At 39.0% G+C, this 22,461-nt stretch overlaps 1 protein-coding gene across 1 annotated transcript in view; it reads left to right on the forward strand.

The window, feature by feature from the left end:
* The window catches only part of LOC114297334 (RNA helicase, ATP-dependent, SK12/DOB1 protein), an 86,674-nt gene that overhangs the window by 7,499 nt on the left and 56,714 nt on the right, over positions 1-22,461 (forward strand). The window contains exons 2-5 of the mRNA XM_028241750.2: positions 13,461-13,718; positions 13,844-14,104; positions 14,197-14,265; positions 14,551-14,626. Coding sequence (XP_028097551.2) covers positions 13,461-13,718; positions 13,844-14,104; positions 14,197-14,265; positions 14,551-14,626 — 664 coding nt within the window. The remainder of the gene's footprint in view (positions 1-13,460; positions 13,719-13,843; positions 14,105-14,196; positions 14,266-14,550; positions 14,627-22,461) is intronic.

The following is a 22,461-nucleotide window of genomic DNA, read 5'->3' on the forward strand; positions in this document are numbered from 1 at the left end:
AAATTAATCTCAATGCTGTTCTTCACGTCCCCAACTTAGCCTGTAACCTTTTGTCTGTCAGTAAACTATCTAAGGATTCTAATTGTCGTGTTACATTTTTTGAATCCCATTGTGAATTTCAGGACCACAACTCGGGGATGATGATTGGGCGTGCTAGGATGCTTGAAGGTCTTTACTACTTTGATGAAGTACCTGTTAGTAATAAAAAAGCTCAGAGTTTTAATAGTACTAGTTCAATCTCTGTTCGAGAAAAAATAATGCTATGGCACTATAGGCTAGGACATCCTAGTTTTCTTTATCTGAAACATTTATTTGCAGAATTATTTAAAGGGATTGATTGTTCTTCTTTTCATTGTGAAAGTTGCATTTTTGCAAAATTTCATTGCTCTACTTATTTGCCAAAACCTTACCAGGCTTCCAAACCTTTTTATTTGATTCATAGTGATGTTTGGGGCCCTTCTAAAATCACTACTCTTTCTGGTAAAAGATGGTTTGTTACATTTATTGATGACCATACCCGTTTATGTTGGATTTATTTGATGAATAAAAAATCTGACGTGAAAAATTTATTCACGAATTTTTACAATATGATTGAAAACCAATTTCAAACCAAAATTGGTATTTTACATTCTGATAATGGAACAGAATATTTCAATGAGCAGTTGGGTGAGTTTTTGGAAAAAAAGGGGATTTTTCATCAATCTACATGTCGGGATACCCCTCAACAAAATGGCATTGCAGAACGAAAAAATAAACATCTACTTGAAGTAGCACGTGCTATAATGTTTTACATGCATGTTCCTAAATATTTATGGGGTGAAGCAATTTTAACAGCCTCTTATTTGATAAACAGGATGCCTACAAAGGTGTTAACATACAAAACACCTTTCGATTGTCTCAAAACTTTTTTTCCTGACACGAGGTTGTTTTCTGATTTACCCGCCAAAGTTTTTGGATGTACTGCCTATGTTAATGTTCCTAGTCAATTTCGTTCAAAACTTGACCCCCGTGCTATAAAATGTGTTTTTTTGGGTTATTCCTCAAACAAAAAGGGGTATAAGTGTTTCGATCCTCAAACCAAGAAATTTCATGTGAGTATGGATGTGTCATTTGTGGAAACAAAATCCTATTTCCCCAAAACTTCTCTTCAGGGGGAGACAAGTGGAGTAGAAGACCGTTTTTGGGATATTTCTATCCCGCTCCCCAATGTCATTTATCCTACACAAAAACCACATCTGTCTGATAATGATCACTTAGGAGAACCAAGTTCTATGGTGCCTAGTCAAGAAGATTCTTGTTTAGGGGGAGAAGTATTACAAAATGATCTAAATCCTGAGCTTCAGATTTATACTAGGAAGCGATTTCATCTGAGGAATAATGACCCGAATGTCCATCCTAATGACCCGAATGTCCACCCGAGTTCTGGCATCGAAATTTTAGGTAATCCTATTCCTTCTATTTCCGACCTTGATGTTCCTATAGCAATTAGGAAAGGTGTCCGAAATTGCATTAAACATCCTATTGCAAATTACCTCTCCTATCAAAGACTGTCTAAAAACCATAGAGCTTTCACATCTAGGATTTCACACTTGTTTGTTCCAAGGAATATACAGGAAGCATTGGATGATCCGAATTGGAAATTAGTAGTCATGGAGGAGATGAATGCTTTAAGGAGAAGTGGTACTTGGGAGATAGTTGATCTACCCAAAGACAAGAAAACAGTTGGGTGTAAATGGGTGTTTACGATAAAATGTAACGCAGATGGAAGCGTTGAGAGATACAAGGCGAGACTGGTGGCTAAAGGCTTCACTCAAACTTATGGGATCGACTATCAGGAGACGTTTGCTCCTGTTGCTAAAATAAATTCCATCAGAGTACTGTTATCTCTTACAGTAAATTCAGATTGGCCTCTACATCAACTTGACATTAAAAATGCATTTCTCAATGGTGATCTTGAAGAGGAGGTGTTCATGAGCCTACCGCCGGGATTTGAGCAGAGACTTGGAAGCGACAGAGTATGCAGATTGAACAAGTCATTATACGGACTCAAACAATCACCAAGAGCATGGTTTGAACGCTTTGGGAAGGCAGTTATCAGTTGTGGCTTCTCGCAGAGTCAAGCAGATCACACAATATTTTATAAACATTCAAAAAACAGTAAAATTGCAATTTTGATTGTTTATGTTGATGACATCATTTTAACTGGTAATGATGAAGCAGAGTTAGCAGCCCTCAAAGAGAAACTCGCAAAAGAATTTCACATTAAGGATCTGGGAGCCCTCAAGTATTTCCTCAGAATGGAATTTGCAAGATCCAAGGAAGGTATATTCGTTAATCAGAGAAAATATGTTCTTGATCTCCTTGGAGAAACAGGTATGCTTGGTTGTAAGATGGTGGAGACTCCGATCGAGCCTAACTTGAAGTTACAAGCTGCTAAGGCTGAAGAAGTCAAAGAGAGGGAACAATATCAGCGACTTGTCGGGAAATTGATTTACTTGTCTCATACGCGGCCTGATATTGCCTTTGCAGTCAGCATGGTAAGTCAGTTCATGCACTCACCAGGGGCAGAGCACTTTGAGGCTGTTTATAAGATCTTAAGATATTTGAAAGGAACTCCAAGGAGAGGCTTACTGTTCAAGAAACATGGACATCTTCAAGTTGAAGTATACACAGATGCAGACTGGGCAGGAAGTATTACAGACAGGAGATCAACATCCGGATACTGCTCCTTTGTAGGTGGGAACCTAGTTACATGGCGGAGTAAAAAACAGAATGTGGTAGCTAGAAGTAGTGCAGAAGCAGAGTTCAGAGCTGTTGTCCATGGAATCTGTGAAGTAATGTGGATTAAAAGAATTCTTGAAGAATTAAAGTTTTCTCACCCGACACCTATGAAGGTCTATTGTGACAACAAAGCAGCTATATCTATAGCTCATAATCCAGTTCTACATGATCGCACAAAACATATAGAAGTGGATAAACATTTCATCAAGGAGAAAATCAATGCTGGTATAATCTGTATGACCTACCTTCCAACAGGTGAACAATTAGCTGATGTGCTAACGAAGGGACTACACAAGAAGCAATTTGATAAGCTGACTAGCAAGCTGGCTATGGAAGATATCTTCAAACCAGCTTGAGGGGGAGTGCTGGTGTTAAAACCTATCACCTACTTCACCCACTTAAACCTACTCCACTAAACCTAACCCACTACACCACTACCACCTCACCTACTCCACTAAACCTAACCCACTACACCACTACCACCTCCACTTCACCTACTACTTACCTACTACACACTCACCCTCTTCTATATATAGGAATCATGAATCATTGTAACAAATAGAACATTATATCAATCAATAATACATAATTCATTCTCTCTATTTCTCTATACATCAAATTTCTACATGGTATCAGAGCTATAGGTTAAGCTCTTGGTGTTCTTCGCCTTCCGGCGGGCGGCAACCTTGCCTTGACCGCCCGCCGGATTTCATTTCCCTATACAAATCATAACCCTCTCAAGGCTTGTGCAGCCCGTGGAGTGTACTGTTCCACTGTGATCACAGCTGTCACTGCTCAGAACACCATTGGAGTTCAGGGTGTGAACATTGTGCCCGAGGATTTTGTTGCAGAGCAATTAAAGTCCGTGCTGTTTGACATGAATGTTGATATTGTGAAAACAGGCATGCTTCCTTCCATTGGCATAGTCAAGGTTCTTCATCACTGTCTCAAGCAGTTCCCAGTTAGAGCTTTAGTCGTTGACCCTGTAATGGTATCTACAAGTGGAGATGTACTGGCTGGACCTTCCACACTTATGGAATCTTTAGTGGGTTTTGATGAGGGCAGAACAGCATTGACATCTGAAGAAGGTGGAGTGCTTGCAGTGGTCGAAGTTCTGGAAAGTGGGTCTCTTCAAAGCCATGAGCACGCAGTGGATGTGTGAGGCTTCCTCACCAGAGTGTTTCTCTCCATTGTTACTTGGAATCCAAAACAAACCAATACTTTGCCTTTCTTTCTTTTTCTCTTCCCTTTTCCAACCTTCTCCACTCATTTATTTTATTATTATTTTGTACAAATCCAACCCATCCTTTTTCTTTTTCATTCTTTCCACACACTCATGTTCCCCACTCAACTTTTTTACTCCATCTTTTGAAAAACAACCAACACACCCGCCCACAACTTTAAATCTCCCATTTCTTTTTTAATTTTTTATTACTTTCACATTCACACACTTCTCTTCAATTTTCTTTTCTTTTAAAAAAAAAAAAAACAAAACAAAAAAAAAAAAAAAAAAACAAAAACAAAAACAAAAAAAGACGCAGGAAGATCTGCACACCAAACTCATTTTATTCATGTCAGGGCTCACCCCGATCACCATGTTTCCACATACAAAAAAAAAAAAAAAAAAAAAAAAAAAAAAAAAAAAACAAACAAACAAACAAACAAACACCCACATTCACAGGTGGGATTTTTCTTCTCTACTCTGCCGCCGGTCTTTTCTTCTTGCCTCCGTCCTGGGCGGCCCTTGACCGTGTTGCTTCCGTGTTTCCCACTCCACTGGGCACGATCACTCCACCATACTCCTCTACTGCAGCATATGGCGGACCTCCAAATCGGAACATCACGGTGGCCTTCCGCTTCAGCTCCTTATTTTCCGCCTTTAGCACACTTAACTCTGCTCGCGCATCCTTATACATGCGTTGGAGCAGAGCCAGTTGGGCGTTTAACTGCTGCACCTCATTTGCCCTACTCTGTAGCCGGTTCGACAAATTTGTAACCGCAGTCATGGTTTCCACACATGACTTCAGAGTATACTGATTGGCCTCAATATCAGTTTGCACCGCCATTTTTTGCTCCACCGACCGCATCGGAAAGTTCAAAGGAGCAAACCCAGAAGTGTTTAGTTGGGGTTCACTGGCCACCGCACCAGTTATTTCTCTTGTGGACTCGTTCAGTTCTGGAAAGAGCGTAAGCAGACCACGGGAAGAGGAGGCCATGTTTTGGGTAGCTGGACGGGAAGAAGAGGCCATGTTATGGTTGCTGAGTGTTTCAGAGATGGGTTGGTTACAGAGTGTTTACAGAGTGTTACCAGTGTATCTCTCTCAGCCCACGAAGAGTTTTTTCAGAGGTTTCAGACTGGTTTGATTTCCACATGTTCTCTCAGCCTCCGCCTTCATTTATATAGCACATGACGAAGAGGCCGACACGCGCACTGTCGATCACGTGCATCGCCGCGTGTCTGGCGCACCTTTTGATGGCACGTCTTTTTATGGATTGGGCACGCCTTTTGATGGCACGCCTTTTTATGGATTGGGCACGCCTTTTGATGGCACGCCTTTTTGAAAGATTGGGCACACCTTTTGAGGGTGCGACTTTTTAAGGGTCCGACAAGACTCTGTAAACTGTCCCGACATTGATTCCGGTTAGCTCCTTTATGGGTCCGACAAGACTTTGTAAACTGTCCCGACATTGATTCCGGTTAGCTCCTTTATGGGTCCGACAAGACTCTGTAAACTGTCCCGACATAGATTCCGGTTAGTTTCTACAAGGGTCCGACAAGACTCTGTAAACTGTCCCGACATTGATTCCGGTTAGTTTCTACAAGGGTCCAGCAAGACTCCGTAAACTGTCACAACAACTGTCACAACAGTGTCTGTTACAACGGTCCGACATGACCCCGTAAACTGTCTTCTACATCGGTCCGACATGACCCCATAAACTGTCTTCTACATCGGTCTGACACGACCACACAGTGTCTGCTACAACGGTCCGACATGACCCCATAAACTGTCTTCTACATCGGTCTGACACCGCCATCCAGTGTCCTCTACACCGTTATGACACCACCATACAGTGTCCTCTACATGGTTATGACACCCCCATACAGTGTCCTCTACAACGTTATGACACCACCATCCAGTGTCTTCACCAATGGTCTGACACGACCATACAGTGTCTCTTATCCTCTTTTATTTTTATGTATTTTCTTGTTTTGTTACTCTCTCCAAACTCAAGTTGGCTAGTTCCTATCCCCCTTGAGTTTGCGGGGGGCTGTTAAAACCTATCACCTACTTCACCCACTTAAACCTACTCCACTAAACCTAACCCACTACACCACTACCACCTCACCTACTCCACTAAACCTAACCCACTACACCACTACCACCTCCACTTCACCTACTACTTACCTACTTCACCCACTTAAACCTACTCCACTAAACCTAACCCACTACACCACTACCACCTCACCTACTCCACTAAACCTAACCCACTACACCACTACCACCTCCACTTCACCTACTACTTACCTACTACACACTCACCCTCTTCTATATATAGGAATCATGAATCATTGTAACAAATAGAACATTATATCAATCAATAATACATAATTCATTCTCTCTATTTCTCTATACATCAAATTTCTACAGCTGGAAATTTGTGTTAATGCATATAATAAGATAGTGGCATATGATAGTGGTGTTGGTGGTAGATAGTGGCATGTATAGAATATGATAGTGGTGTTGGTGGTAGATAGTGGCATGTATAGAATATGATAGTGGTGTTGGTGGTAGATAGTGACATGTATATAATATGATAGTGGTAGATAGTGGTAATATATAATATGTAAGTGGCATATAATGGGTTATAATGATGTTTGTAATATCTCCTATATAAGGAGTGTCATTTGGTCTTGTAAAATAAGAAGTTTTGAATATAACAGAAATATATTCCTTCTTTCTCATATTTTTCGGAGTTCTTCTTCCTCATATTTTCTAAGTGTTCGTGACTTGAATCTCTGGTTTACTAAAGTTCACTCTATGTTGGTTATATTTTGGGTTTATTACACTTAAACCCCTCAATTGTCTATTTATCACCCTTTGACCCTCTAGTTTGACTATTTTGCTCCATTTTGGATTTATTACACTTGAACCCCTAATTTCTTTGATTATTACGATGTCTCTGGCTTTTGATGAGTGTCCCTTCTGCCATCAAAGGGACCATTGGATGTACCACAGTTCCAAGAAGGGACGTCTGTTTGCCTCATCTTTTTAGCAATTTCAGAACCTATTACGGGCTCCTCTTACTGCGTATACTGCATCTGCTCTGGCTCTTGAATTGGCTTCCTTGACTGCTTAGATTAGTCAGCTTCAGCATATATTGTCTACCTCCCAGCCATCCTCGTCTGCCTTCACTATTTCTTCTCTTCATTCAGGTTTGCTTAGATCTTCTTTAGGCATTTCTTCGTCTGTCTGGATTTTTGACTCTGGTGCCTCTCATCATATGACTCTCCATCTCTCTTGACTTCAAAATTGTACTCCTCTCTCTTTTTTTATTACTGTCAATGCTGCTAATGGGTCTGACATGTCTGTTGTATCTGTTGGGTCTCTCCTATTGTCTGCTATGTCTGCTGTCTTTATTCCATCTGTCCTTTATGTTCCTCAGTTATCTGTTAGTTTATTATCTATCAGTCAGTTTGATGCCTTTGGTTTTGATGTTATCTTTTCTTATTTTATCTGTTCTATGCATGATCGGATGTCTAAGCAGCAGATTGGGACCGATCATAGAGTTGGAGACCTCTATGTGGTGTAGAGCTTGTATTTGCCTGTGGCAACTTCTCTGACTGCCCTTTCCTCTTTTCAGTTAGATTCTTTGTCTAGTCCTTTCTACTTGTGGCAGTCTAGATTAAGGCATTTGTCTGCTGATCGCTTACGGTCTTTAGCTTAATCTGGTATATTGGGTAAAGTTTCTTCTAGTGAACTTAGTGAATTTCGGGGGTGTAAACTTGCCAAAATGATAGCCTTACCTTTTCATAAAAGTACTTCTATATCTGATACACCATTTTCTTTAGTTCATACTGATGTTTGGGGCCCTTCTCCTATTCTCACCAAAGGGGGTTCTGCCTATTATGTGTCATTTATTGATGACTGCATTCGTTACATTTGGGTTTATCTTATGACTCATAAGTTTGACTTCTGCCAGATATACCATACTTTCTAGTCTATGGTCATTACACAGCTTGGGTCTACTATTAAATTGTTGCGGTCTTACTTGGGTAGGGAATACTTTAAAACTGAATTCTGTGAATATTTAGCTAAATTTGGTACCATTCACCAAATTTCTTGTACTGATACACCTGCCAAAAATGGTCGAGATGAGCGTAAACACTGTCATTTCTTTGAGACAACTAGGTCTCTCCTTCTCTCTATCTCCGTTTCGGTTCCGTTTTGGGGTGAGGTAGTTCTTATTGCTGCTTTTCTTCTCAACGTATGCCTACCCCTCTTCGTTTTGTCCTTTTGCGGCTCTATTTTCTCAACTTTTCAATTACTCATTCTTTCGTGCGTTTGGATCTGCTTGTTTTGTTCTTTTACCCCGTAAAGATAGGGCCAAACTTAGTGCCCGGTATGTCTTATGTATCTTTTTGGGTTATAGTCTCACTCAAAAGGTTATCGCTGTTATGACCATGTTTCCCGTCGCCTTTATGTCTCCCACCATGTTACCTTTCTTGAACGTCTACTTCACTTTCAGCTTCTTCCTCTCATGTCCCAGTTTCCAAAGAGGATTTGGTTCATATTGATCCGTTTCCTTCTGAAGTCCCGTCTCATGAATACATCTCCGCAGTTCCCCCTGAGCTTGTTCCATCTTTTCCTTCTGCTTCACCTCTGGTTGCTTCTTCTTCGTTTTCTCCTCCTCCTCCTCCTCCTCCTCCGTTGTTAGTTTATTCTCGTCGCAAGACTCCTCATCCACCGGTTGTCTCTACCCCTACTGCTGATCCTCCTGTTTTTGACGACTCTGATCCTGTTGCACACCGATATCCTACTCGAGCGTGTCATCCTCCAAACAGGTTAGGTTGGTCTAATACATTTTTTTCTGTTTCTTATCATACTTTTTTGTCTGCTATTCACTCTTTTTCAGAACCTTAGTCTTACAAGGAGGCTTGTCAGGATCCTTATTGGGTTCAAGTTATGAAGGATGAGTTGTCTACTTTATAGAAAACTAGTACTTAGAAGTTGGTTCCTTTGCTTACTGGTGAGAATTTGGTTGGTTGCAAATGGGTCTGCAAAGTCGAGACTCATTCTGATGGTTCTTTTGAGCATTACAAAGCTCGTCTCGTTGCCAAAGGTTTTTTACAAGAGTATGGTATTGATTATGAGGAGACCTTTGCTCTTGTTGCCAAGATGACTACTATCCGTACTTTAATCTTCGTCGCTGCTGTTCGTTCTTGGCCTCTCTATCAGATGGATGTTAAGAATGCTTTTCTTAATGGTCATCTCACTGAGGAGGTTTACACGCGTCCTCCCCCTGGCCTTTACCATTCCTCTGGACAAGTTTGTCGCCTTCGGCGTGCTTTGTATGGTCTGAAACAGTCTTCTCGTGCTTGGTATGATCGCTTTCAGACTGTTGTTACTGAGCTTAGGTTTCATCCTTGTGCCCAGGACTCTGCCAACTGGATTTGTTGCATTATTACTGTATGTGGATGATATGATCATCACTGGCTCTAACTTTTCTGCTATCTTTGAGGTCAAGCAGCATCTCTTCCGCACCTTCGAGATGAAGGATCTTGGTCATTTGCGGTATTTTCTTGGTATTGAAGTTGCTTCTTCTCCAAAAAGCTATTTTTTGTCTCAGGCTAAGTATGCTAATGAGGTCATTCACCGTTCTAGTCTTACTGATACTAAGGTTTCTGATACACTTATTGAGCTTAATGTGAAGCTCAACTCTATTGATGGTGTCCCTCTGGATGATTCCACTTTTTATCGCGAGCTTGTGGGTTGCTTAGTTTATCTGACGGTTACTCGTCCTGATCTTGCCTATGTTGTTCATGTGATGAGCCAGTTTGTTTCTGCTCCTCGCTCCCCACATTGGGCTGCATTGGTTCGGATTCTTCCCTATCTCTGAGGTACTATCTTTCAGGGTTTACTATTGTTTTCTACTTCTTCTTTGGATTTGGTGGCCTAAGCTGATTCTGATTGGGCTGGTGATGTTACTGACCGCAAGTCCACGTCTGGTTTTTGTATGTTTCTTGGCGATTCCTTAATCTCTTGAAAAAGCAAGAAACAAACTGTTATTGCTCGTTCTACTGCTGAAGCTGAGTACCATGCTATGGCTCATGCTACTGCTGAGATTGTTTGGCTTCGTTGTCTCTTATTTGATTTGGGTGTCCCCAAGTCTTCTCCAACCTCTCTCTATTGTGACAACCGCAATGCCACTCAGATTGCTCACAATACTGTCTTCCATGAACGGACGAAACACATTGAGGTTGATTGTCACTTTGTCCGACAGCATCTGCAGTCTGGCTCTATCTCACTTCCTCTTGTTTATTCGGCTTTGCAATTTGCGGACTTCTTCACTAAGATTTATATTACCGCTCGGTTTCAGTTTCTTCTTAACAAACTCTCAATGTTTTCTGCTAAAACACCTTGAGTTTGAGCAGGGGTGTGAGAATATATTGTGTATAGAATTAGGGAAGATTGTATTGTGTATAGAATTAGGAAAGATTGTGGTGTAACTATTTGGCTATATTTTCTTTTTCGTATTTTTCTTTTTCAGTCATAGGTTTAGGGTTATATAAACTGGTGACCTCATTATAAAAATATACAATTGAATATACAGTTTCATTACAGAAAACTTACAGGTGGTTGTATATACTTGCAAGTCCATCGTGGTTGGTAATGGAATGGGATTTGCAAGTACTAATTTGATTTTTTCATTTAAGGTTGAGACTATGAGAGTATGAGATTCAATCATCTGGAAACATATAAATCCGTAAAAATGAAGGAGCAAATAACAATTGAAGTTTCTTTTTTTTTTTTTTTTTGGGGGGGGGGGGGGGTTTACACAATTTAAGTTCTTGATAGTCTTGAAATATTAGATTTTCAACACATAGGAAAATGATGGTCAATCGAATATGACATTCAATTGTTGGTCACTTTCATTTTGAAGACATAGGAAAGCAACATAGCTCAATCACTCACTCAACACGTCTTAGTCCCAATCACTTGGTGGTAATGTTGTGACATGGCCTGGTGGTCAAGGCTTGGGGCCTGGGGTGTGCTCCCTCCAAGGTCTCAAGTTCAAAAACCTCTTAGGTGCAAACAATTTCTTGAGGCTAGTCCACATAGGGTAACCCTACATATATGTAAGAATAAGAATTTGAGTCTTAGATTTTATTACCAAAAGGTCACGACTAATACAACTTATATTTGACCATCATTTTTCTGTGTGTTGAAAAATCAAATATTTCAAGACTATCAAGAACTAAAATTGTGTGAAAAAAAAAAAAAAGAACTTAAGTTACCAATTTTTCATTTTCAAGACATAGGAAAGCAACATAGCTCAATCACTCACTCAACGAGTCTTAGTCCCAATCACTTGGTGGTTGACTACTTCAATCCATTTACTCATGTTGCCATATTCAAAGCCATGTTAGTTAATACCTAGGCAATCATGTTGTTTCCTCGTTGTGTCAACCCATGTTCTTCTTGGCCTATCTATTTTTTGTTTTTTGGCACCATGTTCTTTAATTGAATTCTCCTTATTGATGTATTAGTTGGTTTATGTTGCATATGGCGGCTATACCATCCCAAATGACTCTCTCATTTGTCTTCAATTAGTGGCATTTCTAATTTCACAAATACATTAAATTGAATAGCTGATGCGTTAACAAAAAAGAAATGAATTAATATTTAAAAAAAAAAAAAAACAAAATGAAGGGATTATTATAATCAAGGTAGTTAATGAGAAACAATTTCCAATTAAGTCGATTAAATGTAATTTTTTTTCCCCAAATCTACATATTAAAAAAACAATCCAAGTTGGTAAAAAATAGGGTAAAGTTGTGTTTTTGTCTATGGGCTTCTCTTCTCCACCACATTCGTTAGCCCTCCTCCGTCTTCTAAAACCACTGCCTCCGCTTCCTCAGTCGTGCAGATCTTCATAAAATTGACGAAATATTTCGGGGTTCGGATTCTTGTTGAAGAACATAAATGTTTATCATGTGTATGTATATGGAGAGAGCTGTCAAAAGTTCTTTGTTTTTTAACTAAAAATGAAAAAGAATATCCATGCATCCACAGGTTTTGAGAAAGAGTACCACTTGATACCAATCTATCTATTCACAATTCACTAGAAACAAACCACAACAATTACTTGTAAACCCAATCATAATAGATAAACAAATAAAGTGATTAATCCACTATTCAAATTTGAATTCGGTGCTCTAGATCTTCATCACGGAGGGTTGAAGACGGCAGTCCCCAAACATGGAGAAGGGCAGGCAGCAGTAGTGGGATTCTGCGGAAGGAAAAGGCACAATAAACAAAATGACATTTTTTGTCACGATTTTTTTACCATTTTGTGGTTAAATTGCCAATAGAGAAACTGGGGAATAAATATTTACATTTAATGACTTAATTGTGAATAATTTCTCATTAACTTCCTTAAGTGTAATTATCCCAAAAAATAAAAGGAAGATTGACTACTAGAAATGTCTGGGTTTTTCCTTGGTAATTGATCAAAAGTTTATATGTTATAAATCTTTGCATACATGTTTTTTATTCTTAAACTGCCTGTAGCTCCAATGGATTAATAAGCGGAGAAAGAATTAATGAGAGCCGCCTATTGGGAACAAGATTGTGTTCTAAGCAAATGGAGTACATATATTACAAGAATTGTCCATATGCAATGTTGTTGGTAGTGTATTGAAAATAATCAGCACAGCTTATCACTCTACATCCTTGAAATGATGAGTGGAACAAGAATCTTGATGATATTTATGTTTCTTTGAAATCAGGTTGGTTATTGAGTAAGTTAAGTTATGAAAATGATTGGGGTTTAGGAAAGTGACTGAATTTTAATGGTCCTAGATTTGAGCATGCAAAATGGGTTTCTAGTTTTCTATTTTCAACTGAAGTGGCTGAAATTGAAAGAATTGACTAACCACGTTTGATGTTCACAGAATACCTTTTGGCCCACCATTGCCACTCAAGTTAAACTCTCTTTCTCTGTGCATACACACATGTGCATGAATGTGTGTGCACACATACACAATTTTTCAGTATTATATTCCCCTAAATGTTGTGATTTTTTTATGAGAATATTTATTGCAGGTTGATGTTTTTTACTACCTCAGTTTTTTCCCTTCCCCTTTCTTTCTTTGTCTTTCCATTTCTTTCTTATTTTTTATGTTGAGAGTTCTGACTTGCGTATTGTGATGCTAAAATCCCCCCTTTTCATGTAAATGTTTTTTGCTTAAGTTCTTAGTACAAAAACTAGGTTCTTTCGAGGAATTAAGCGTGATTTTTCATGCCAAGTTTCTTATCTACTAGCAAAGATGCAAGACTGAGTGGTCAGAATCAGATCTTACTACATATGCTTCTTCATAAAAAACCGACCTATTTTTTTACCCTGACATAGTTTATATTTACATTACTATATAATTATTATTTCTATCTTTTCAGCCACCTGCATTTCCTAGGGAAACACCCGAATCAATAAGAGAGTATATAGAGGAGAAGTATCTCTTGCCAAGATTGGACCCTGATGAGTTTTCTCCACAAAAAGCTGGAAGGCAGTGGGAATTCGACTGGTTCAATAAAGCAAAAATTCACCTAGAGCCATCATTGCCCCGGTCTGTTGTAGTTCCTACATGGGAATTACCTTTCAGACGCCCAAAGAAGGGGTTGGAGCAAGAAAAATGGGAACCCGTGTCGGTGCAGGTATTTAGTGCTTGCTCACCCTATATGCATTTTCTTCAGTATAAATGTTCCATTTTGCTTAAGATGAGAAATGAAGTTCACATATATTATTTCATTCTGGTATTTTGTTCAATTGTATTGTTTAGGTGGAGGTATCAGAACTTACAGTAGAAGCTGAGGATTCTGGTGGCTTGCCACGCATGTCTGGATCTGCAAAGGATTTTGTAAAAGGAAGCATCAATAACCGGCCTTTTCGTCCAGGTGGTTTAGATGGTTCCCAAGCTTTAGAAAGGATTCTTCCTGTTGGTGCCTCTAATGGTGAATGGGTATGGGAGGTAATAAACGGTGGTCCTCCTCAAGCCATTCCTCCTAGCATTAAACAAGGACTGGATCTTGGTAATCTCAAGGTAAATTTATAGTTGATTACTTGACAATTTTTGTCTTCAGTTCTGTGAACTTACTACTTTACAATGTGTTTTCCTTCGTTAATTTTATGAAGGCACATTCATACTCATGGAATGTTTATAAGGATCAAAATGAGGTCAAGAGCACATCTGATGAAAATCTGGTCAGTATTTGCAGTCAAGTGATGTTTTTCTCATTTACATGAGTGTATTATATTTTTATTTCTGGATCTTATGCTAATGTGTAAGTCTAGACCTTAGGATTGCTACTTTTGTGAAGTATCTACACACGTCATTGCATGTGCTTAGGTAATCTTTTTCAAAAACAAATCTTAATGTGTATACCTTATGCATTATTAATTTTGCATATGCTTATATAATATTCGTCAAAAAAATGAGTGGTTATATCTTATGTGAGATTAATTTTTATATGTTTGTAATATTTGCAGAATCAGTTATCTGTGCAGTTTGATGACTTATTTAAGAAAGCATGGGAAGAGGATGTTGCAGAATTTGTGAGAGATGGTCTGTATGATCTACACTTGGATAATCTGGCTTCTGTGTTTAAAGTTTTGGTGTCATTTGCAAAGTGCTCTAATGAGTTGCGGCCAGCATGGCTTTAGCTCATGAAGGCTTTATTTGGTATGAGGGATAGAGTTTTGAGAAGACAGATAAGGTACGAGGGGTGCAAATAAATAGCACTCTGAGGGAAAAGAATACCGTCTCTCTCTCTCTCTCTCACAATGGTTCTATTGCGAGGTCAATATATATATATGCTGGAAATTTGTGTTAATGCATATAATATGATAGTGGTGTTGGTGGTAGATAGTGGCATGTATAGAATATGATAGTGGTGTTGGTGGTAGATAGTGGCATGTATAGAATATGATAGTGGTGTTGGTGGTAGATAGTGGCATGTATATAATATGATAGTGGTAGATAGTGGTAATATATAATATGTAAGTGGCATATAATGGGTTATAATGATGTTTGTAATATCTCCTATATAAGGAGTGTCATTTGGTCTTGTAAAATAAGAAGTTTTGAATATAACAGAAATATATTCCTTCTTCCTCATATTTTCGGAGTTCTTCTTCCTCATATTTTCTAAGTTGGTATCAGAGCAACAAAAAACGCAGCAGCCCTAAAACCGTCATAGCCATGTCGGAAGTCACGTCCGAAACCACTTCAACCCCTGCCGCTGCCATTCCGGTGAAAACGTCCAACTCTCACTCTGTCCAAATCACCACCATCCACCTAAATGGTGATAATTTTCTCCGCTGGTCACAATCTGTCCGGATGTATATCCGTGGGCAAGGAAAGATCGGTTACATCACTGGTGACAAGAAGGCTCCTGCTGTTAATGATCCGCTGTTCGACAGTTGGGACGCTGAAAACTCCATGGTTATGACATGGTTGGTCAATTCTATGGAGGAGGATATAAGCTCTAATTACATGTGCTATCCTACTGCACAAGAATTGTGGGATAATGTTAGTCAGATGTATTCTGACCTAGGAAATCAATCTCAAGTTTTCGAATTAACTTTGAAGTTGGGAGAGATTCGTCAAGGAGATGATTCCGTCACCAAATATTTCAATTCGTTGAAAAGGTTGTGGCAGGATCTTGACATCTTCAACACATACGAATGGAAATCGGTTGACGACTGCAACCACCACAAGAAAACTGTGGAAGACAGCCGTATTTACAAGTTTCTTGCCGGCCTCAACATTGAGTTCGATGAAGTGCGAGGAAGAATTATTGGCAGACCTCCTCTCCCATCCATTGGCGAAGTATTTGCCGAAGTCAGAAGGGAAGAGAGCCGAAGGAGCGTCATGTTTAAGAAAAAAGGTACTGGTGAATCAATTGAAATTTCAGCTTTAATTAGCGATGCTGCGGCCAACAAGGCTGCAAATTACCAGCGCAGGTTTGATGATAAGCCACGGGTCTGGTGTGATTTTTGCAACAAGCCTCGCCATACACGCGAAACGTGTTGGAAGATCCATGGCAAACCTGTCAACTGGAAAAGCAGCAAACAAGGAGAGAAGAATCGTGGCTTTCCTACCGCTAATGAAGCCGATTCAGGTCCCCTTAACAAAGAGCAGATTGATCAACTCTTAAAGCTGATAAAATCCAACTCCTCATCCGGTACTCCTAGTGTTTTGTTGGCACAAACAGGTAGAAATCCTAAAGCCTTCTCTTGCCTAAACTTCTCTCCGTGGATCATAGATTCCGGTGCCTCCGATCACATGACTAGTTTTTCCCATTTATTTAGTACCTATTTCCCTTGTTCTGGTCATGACAAAATCAGAATAGCCGATGGTAGTTTTTCACCTATTGCAGGAAAAGGATTTATTAAACTAACTGGGAAAATTAATCTCAATGCTGTTCTTCACGTCCCCAATTTAGCCTGTAACCTTTTGTCTGTCAGTAAACTATCTAAGGATTCTAATTGTCGTGTTACATTTTTTGAATCCCATTGTGAATTTCAGGACCAGAACTCGGGGATGATGATTGGGCGTGCTAGGATGCTTGAAGGTCTTTACTACTTTGATGAAGTATCTGTTAGTAATAAAAAAGCTCAGAGTTTTAATAGTACTAGTTCAATCTCTGTTCGAGAAAAAATAATGCTATGGCACTATAGGCTAGGACATCCTAGTTTTCTTTATCTGAAACATTTATTTGCAGAATTATTTAAAGGGATTGATTGTTCTTCTTTTCATTGTGAAAGTTGCATTTTTGCAAAATTTCATCGCTCTACTTATTTGCCAAAACCTTACCAGGCTTCCAAACCTTTTTATTTGATTCATAGTGATGTTTGGGGCCCTTCTAAAATCACTACTCTTTCTGGTAAAAGATGGTTTGTTACATTTATTGATGACCATACCCGCTTATGTTGGATTTATTTGATGAACAAAAAATCTGACGTGAAAAATTTATTCACAAATTTTTACAATATGATTGAAAACCAATTTCAAACCAAAATTGGTATTTTACATTCTGATAATGGAACAGAATATTTCAATGAGCAGTTGGGTGAGTTTTTGGAAAAAAAGGGGATTTTTCATCAATCTACATGTCGGGATACCCCTCAACAAAATGGCATTGCAGAACGAAAAAATAAACATCTACTTGAAGTTGCACGTGCTATAATGTTTTACATGCATGTTCCTAAATATTTATGGGGTGAAACAATTTTAACAGCCTCTTATTTGATAAACAGGATGCCTACAAAGGTGTTAACATACAAAACACCTTTTGATTGTCTCAAAACTTTTTTTCCTGACACGAGGTTGTTTTCTGATTTACCCGCCAAAGTTTTTGGATGTACTGCCTATGTTCATGTTCCCAGTCAATTTCGTTCAAAACTTGACCCCCGTGCTATAAAATGTGTTTTTTTGGGTTATTCCTCAAACAAAAAGGGGTATAAGTGTTTCGATCCTCAAACCAAGAAATTTCATGTGAGTATGGATGTGTCATTTGTGGAAACAAAATCCTATTTCCCCAAAACTTCTCTTCAGGGGGAGACAAGTGGAGTAGAAGACCGTTTTTGGGATATTTCTATCCCGCTCCCCAATGTCATTTATCCTACACAAAAACCACATCTGTCTGATAATGATCACTTAGGAGAACCAAGTTCTATGGTGCCTAGTCAAGAAGATTCTTGTTTAGGGGGAGAAGTACTACAAAATGATCTAAATCCTGAGCTTCAGGTTTATACTAGGAAGCGGTTTCATCCGAAGAATAATGACCTGAATGTCCATCCTAATGACCCGAATGTCTACCCGAGTTCTGGCATCGAAATTTTAGGTAATCCTATTCCTTCTATTTCCGACCTTGATGTTCCTATAGCAATTAGGAAAGGTGTCCGAAATTGCATTAAACATCCTATTGCAAATTACCTCTCCTATCAAAGACTGTCTAAAAACCATAGAGCTTTCACATCTAGGATTTCACACTTGTTTGTTCCAAGAAATATACAGGAAGCATTGGATGATCCGAATTGGAAATTAGCAGTCATGGAGGAGATGAATGCTTTAAGGAGAAGTGGTACTTGGGAGATAGTTGATCTACCCAAAGACAAGAAAACAGTTGGGTGTAAATGGGTGTTTACGATAAAATGTAACGCAGATGGAAGCGTTGAGAGATACAAGGCGAGACTGGTGGCTAAAGGCTTCACTCAAACTTATGGGATCGACTATCAGGAGACGTTTGCTCCTGTTGCTAAAATAAATTCCATCAGAGTACTGTTATCTCTTACAGTAAATTCAGATTGGCCTCTACATCAACTTGACATTAAGAATGCATTTCTCAATGGTGATCTTGAAGCGGAGGTGTTCATGAGCCTACCGCCGGGATTTGAGCAGAGACTTGGAAGCGACAGAGTATGCAGATTGAACAAGTCATTATACGGACTCAAACAATCACCAAGAGCATGGTTTGAACGCTTTGGGAAGGCAGTTATCAGTTGTGGCTTCTCGCAGAGTCAAGCAGATCACACAATATTTTATAAACATTCAAAAAACAGTAAAATTGCAATTTTGATTGTTTATATTGATGACATCATTTTAACTGGTAATGATGAAGCAGAGTTAGCAGCCCTCAAAGAGAAACTCGCAAAAGAATTTCACATTAAGGATCTGGGAGCTCTCAAGTATTTTCTTGGAATGGAATTTGCAAGATCCAAGGAAGGTATATTCGTTAATCAGAGAAAATATGTTCTTGATCTCCTTGGAGAAACAGGTATGCTTGGTTGTAAGATGGTGGAGACTCCGATCGAGCCTAACTTGAAGTTACAAGCTGCTAAGGCTGAAGAAGTCAAAGAGAGGGAACAATATCAGCGACTTGTCGGGAAATTGATTTACTTGTCTCATACGCGGCCTGATATTGCCTTTGCAGTCAGCATGGTAAGTCAGTTCATGCACTCACCAGGGGCAGAGCACTTTGAGGCCGTTTATAAGATCTTAAGATATTTGAAAGGAACTCCAAGGAGAGGCTTACTGTTCAAGAAACATGGACATCTTCAAGTTGAAGTATACACAGATGCAGACTGGGCAGGAAGTGTTACAGACAGGAGATCAACATCCGGATACTGCTCCTTTGTAGGTGGGAACCTAGTTACATGGCGGAGTAAAAAACAGAATGTGGTAGCTAGAAGTAGTGCAGAAGCAGAGTTCAGAGCTGTTGCCCATGGAATCTGTGAAGTAATGTGGATTAAAAGAATTCTTGAAGAATTAAAGCTTTCTCACCCGACACCTATGAAGGTCTATTGTGACAACAAAGCAGCTATATCTATAGCTCATAATCCAGTTCTACATGATCGCATAAAACATATAGAAGTGGATAAACATTTCATCAAGGAGAAAATCAATACTGGCATAATCTGTATGACCTACCTTCCAACAGGTGAACAATTAGCTGATGTGCTAACGAAGGGACTACACAAGAAGCAATTTGATAAGCTGACTAGCAAGCTGGCTATGGAAGATATCTTCAAACCAGCTTGAGGGGGAGTGCTGGAAATTTGTGTTAATGCATATAATATGATAGTGGTGTTGGTGGTAGATAGTGGCATGTATAGAATATGATAGTGGTGTTGGTGGTAGATAGTGGCATGTATAGAATATGATAGTGGTGTTGGTGGTAGATAGTGGCATGTATATAATATGATAGTGGTAGATAGTGGTAATATATAATATGTAAGTGGCATATAATGGGTTATAATGATGTTTGTAATATCTCCTATATAAGGAGTGTCATTTGGTCTTGTAAAATAAGAAGTTTTGAATATAACAGAAATATATTCCTTCTTCCTCATATTTTCGGAGTTCTTCTTCCTCATATTTTCTAAGTATATATATATATATTTTAACCATAGTTACATAGAAATCTATAGAACATAGAAAAGCAGGATGCCCATGACGCAAATTTTCATTGAATTTTATTTTCCATTAGAAGGACCTTTCACTTTCTGCAGTACCACCTGCAAATGCTCTGCTGGTATGAAAAACAGTCGAGTCAGTTGGTGACTGCTTATTTACTGAAAATGATTTTTTACATAGAAATTATATTAATATAGTTTTTCATCTATATGAAGAAAACTTGATAAATATAATTTGTAGTAAAAAGTTATTTGGAACCGAATGGTAGATAAGTTGTTCTGTGCATCATAGACCACCTAAACTACCCAGGTTTGATTTTCTTAAACTTCATTTCTATACTTTCAACAATAGTTAGCAAATAAATCTAATCTAACTAGTCCAATCAATTGGTTTGTGATAAACTGGCAAGATGAGGGCATGGCATGTTGGTTCATCCTAGGTCATTTGCTGGAAATTTGTGTTAATAATAAGATAGTGGCATATATATAATATGATAGTGGTGTTGGTGGTAGATAGTGGCATGTATAGAATATGTGATAGTGGTGTTGGTGGTAGATAGTGGCATGTATAGAATATGTTAGTGGTAGATAGTGGTAATATATAATATGTAAGTGGCATATAATGGGTTATAATGATGTTTGTAATATCTCCTATATAAGGAGTGTCATTTGGTCTTGTAAGATAAGAAGTTTTGAATATAACAGAAATATATTCCTTCTTCCTCATATTTTTCAGAGTTCTTCTTCCTCATATTTTCTAAGTTGGTATCAGAGCAACAAAAAACACAGCAGCCCTAAAACCGTCATAGCCATGTTGGAAGTCACGTCCGAAACCACTTCAACCCCTGCCGCTGCCATTCCGGTGAAAACGTTCAACTCTCACTCTGTCCAAATCACTACCATCCGCCTAAATGGTGATAATTTTCTCCGCTGGTCACAATCTGTCCGGATGTATATCCGTGGGCAAGGAAAGATCGGTTACATCACTGGTGACAAGAAGGCTCCTGCTATTAATGATCCACTATTCGACAGTTGGGACGCTGAAAACTCCATGGTTATGACATGGTTGGTCAATTCCATGGAGGAGGATATAAGCTCTAATTACATGTGCTATTCTACTGCACAAGAGTTGTGGGATAATGTTAGTCAGATGTATTCTGACCTAGGAAATCAATCTCAAGTTTTCGAATTAACTTTGAAGTTGGGAGAAATTCGTCAAGGAGATGATTCCGTCACCAAATATTTCAATTCGTTGAAAAGGTTGTGGCAGGATCTTGACATCTTCAACACATACGAATGGAAATCGGTTGACGACTGCAACCACCACAAGAAAACTGTGGAACACAGCCGTATTTACAAGTTTCTTGCCGGCCTCAACATTGAGTTCGATGAAGTGCGAGGAAGAATTATTGGCAGACCTCCTCTCCCATCCATTGGCGAAGTATTTGCCGAAGTCAGAAGGGAAGAGAGCCGAAGGAGCGTCATGCTTAAGAAAAAAGGTACTGGTGAATCAATTGAAATTTCAGCTTTAATTAGCGATGCTGCGGCCAACAAGGCTGCAAATTACCAGCGCAGGTTTGATGATAAGCCACGGGTCTGGTGTGATTTTTGCAACAAGCCTCGCCATACACGCGAAACGTGTTGGAAGATCCATGGCAAACCTGTCAACTGGAAAAGCAGCAAACAAGGAGAGAAGAATCGTGGCTTTCTTACCGCTAATGAAGCCGATTCAGGTCCCTTCAACAAAGAGCAGATTGATCAACTCTTAAAGCTGATAAAATCCAACTCCTCATCCGGTACTCCTAGTGTTTTGTTGGCACAAACAGGTAGAAATCCTAAAGCCTTCTCTTGCCTAAACTTCTCTCCGTAGATCATAGATTCCGGTGCCTCCGATCACATGACTAGTTTTTCCCATTTATTTAGTACCTATTTCCCTTGTTCTGGTCATGACAAAATCAGAATAGCCGATGGTAGTTTTTCACCTATTGCAGGAAAAGGATTTATTAAACTAACTGAGAAAATTAATCTCAATGCTGTTCTTCACGTCCCCAACTTAGCCTGTAACCTTTTGTCTGTCAGTAAACTATCTAAGGATTCTAATTGTCGTGTTACATTTTTTGAATCCCATTGTGAATTTCAGGACCAGAACTCGGGGATGATGATTGGGCGTGCTAGGATGCTTGAAGGTCTTTACTACTTTGATGAAGTACCTGTTAGTAATAAAAAAGCTCAGAGCTTTAATAGTACTAGTTCAATCTCTGTTCGAGAAAAAATAATGCTATGGCACTATAGGCTAGGACATCCTAGTTTTCTTTATCTGAAACATTTATTTGCAGAATTATTTAAAGGGATTGATTGTTCTTCTTTTCATTGTGAAAGTTGCATTTTTGCAAAATTTCATCGCTCTACTTATTTGCCAAAACCTTACCAGGCTTCCAAACCTTTTTATTTGATTCATAGTGATGTTTGGGGCCCTTCTAA

Source organism: Camellia sinensis, chromosome 14 (assembly GCF_055761805.1).
Source record: "Camellia sinensis isolate YWXY chromosome 14, ASM5576180v1, whole genome shotgun sequence".
Taxonomy (NCBI): Eukaryota; Viridiplantae; Streptophyta; class Magnoliopsida; order Ericales; family Theaceae; genus Camellia; species Camellia sinensis.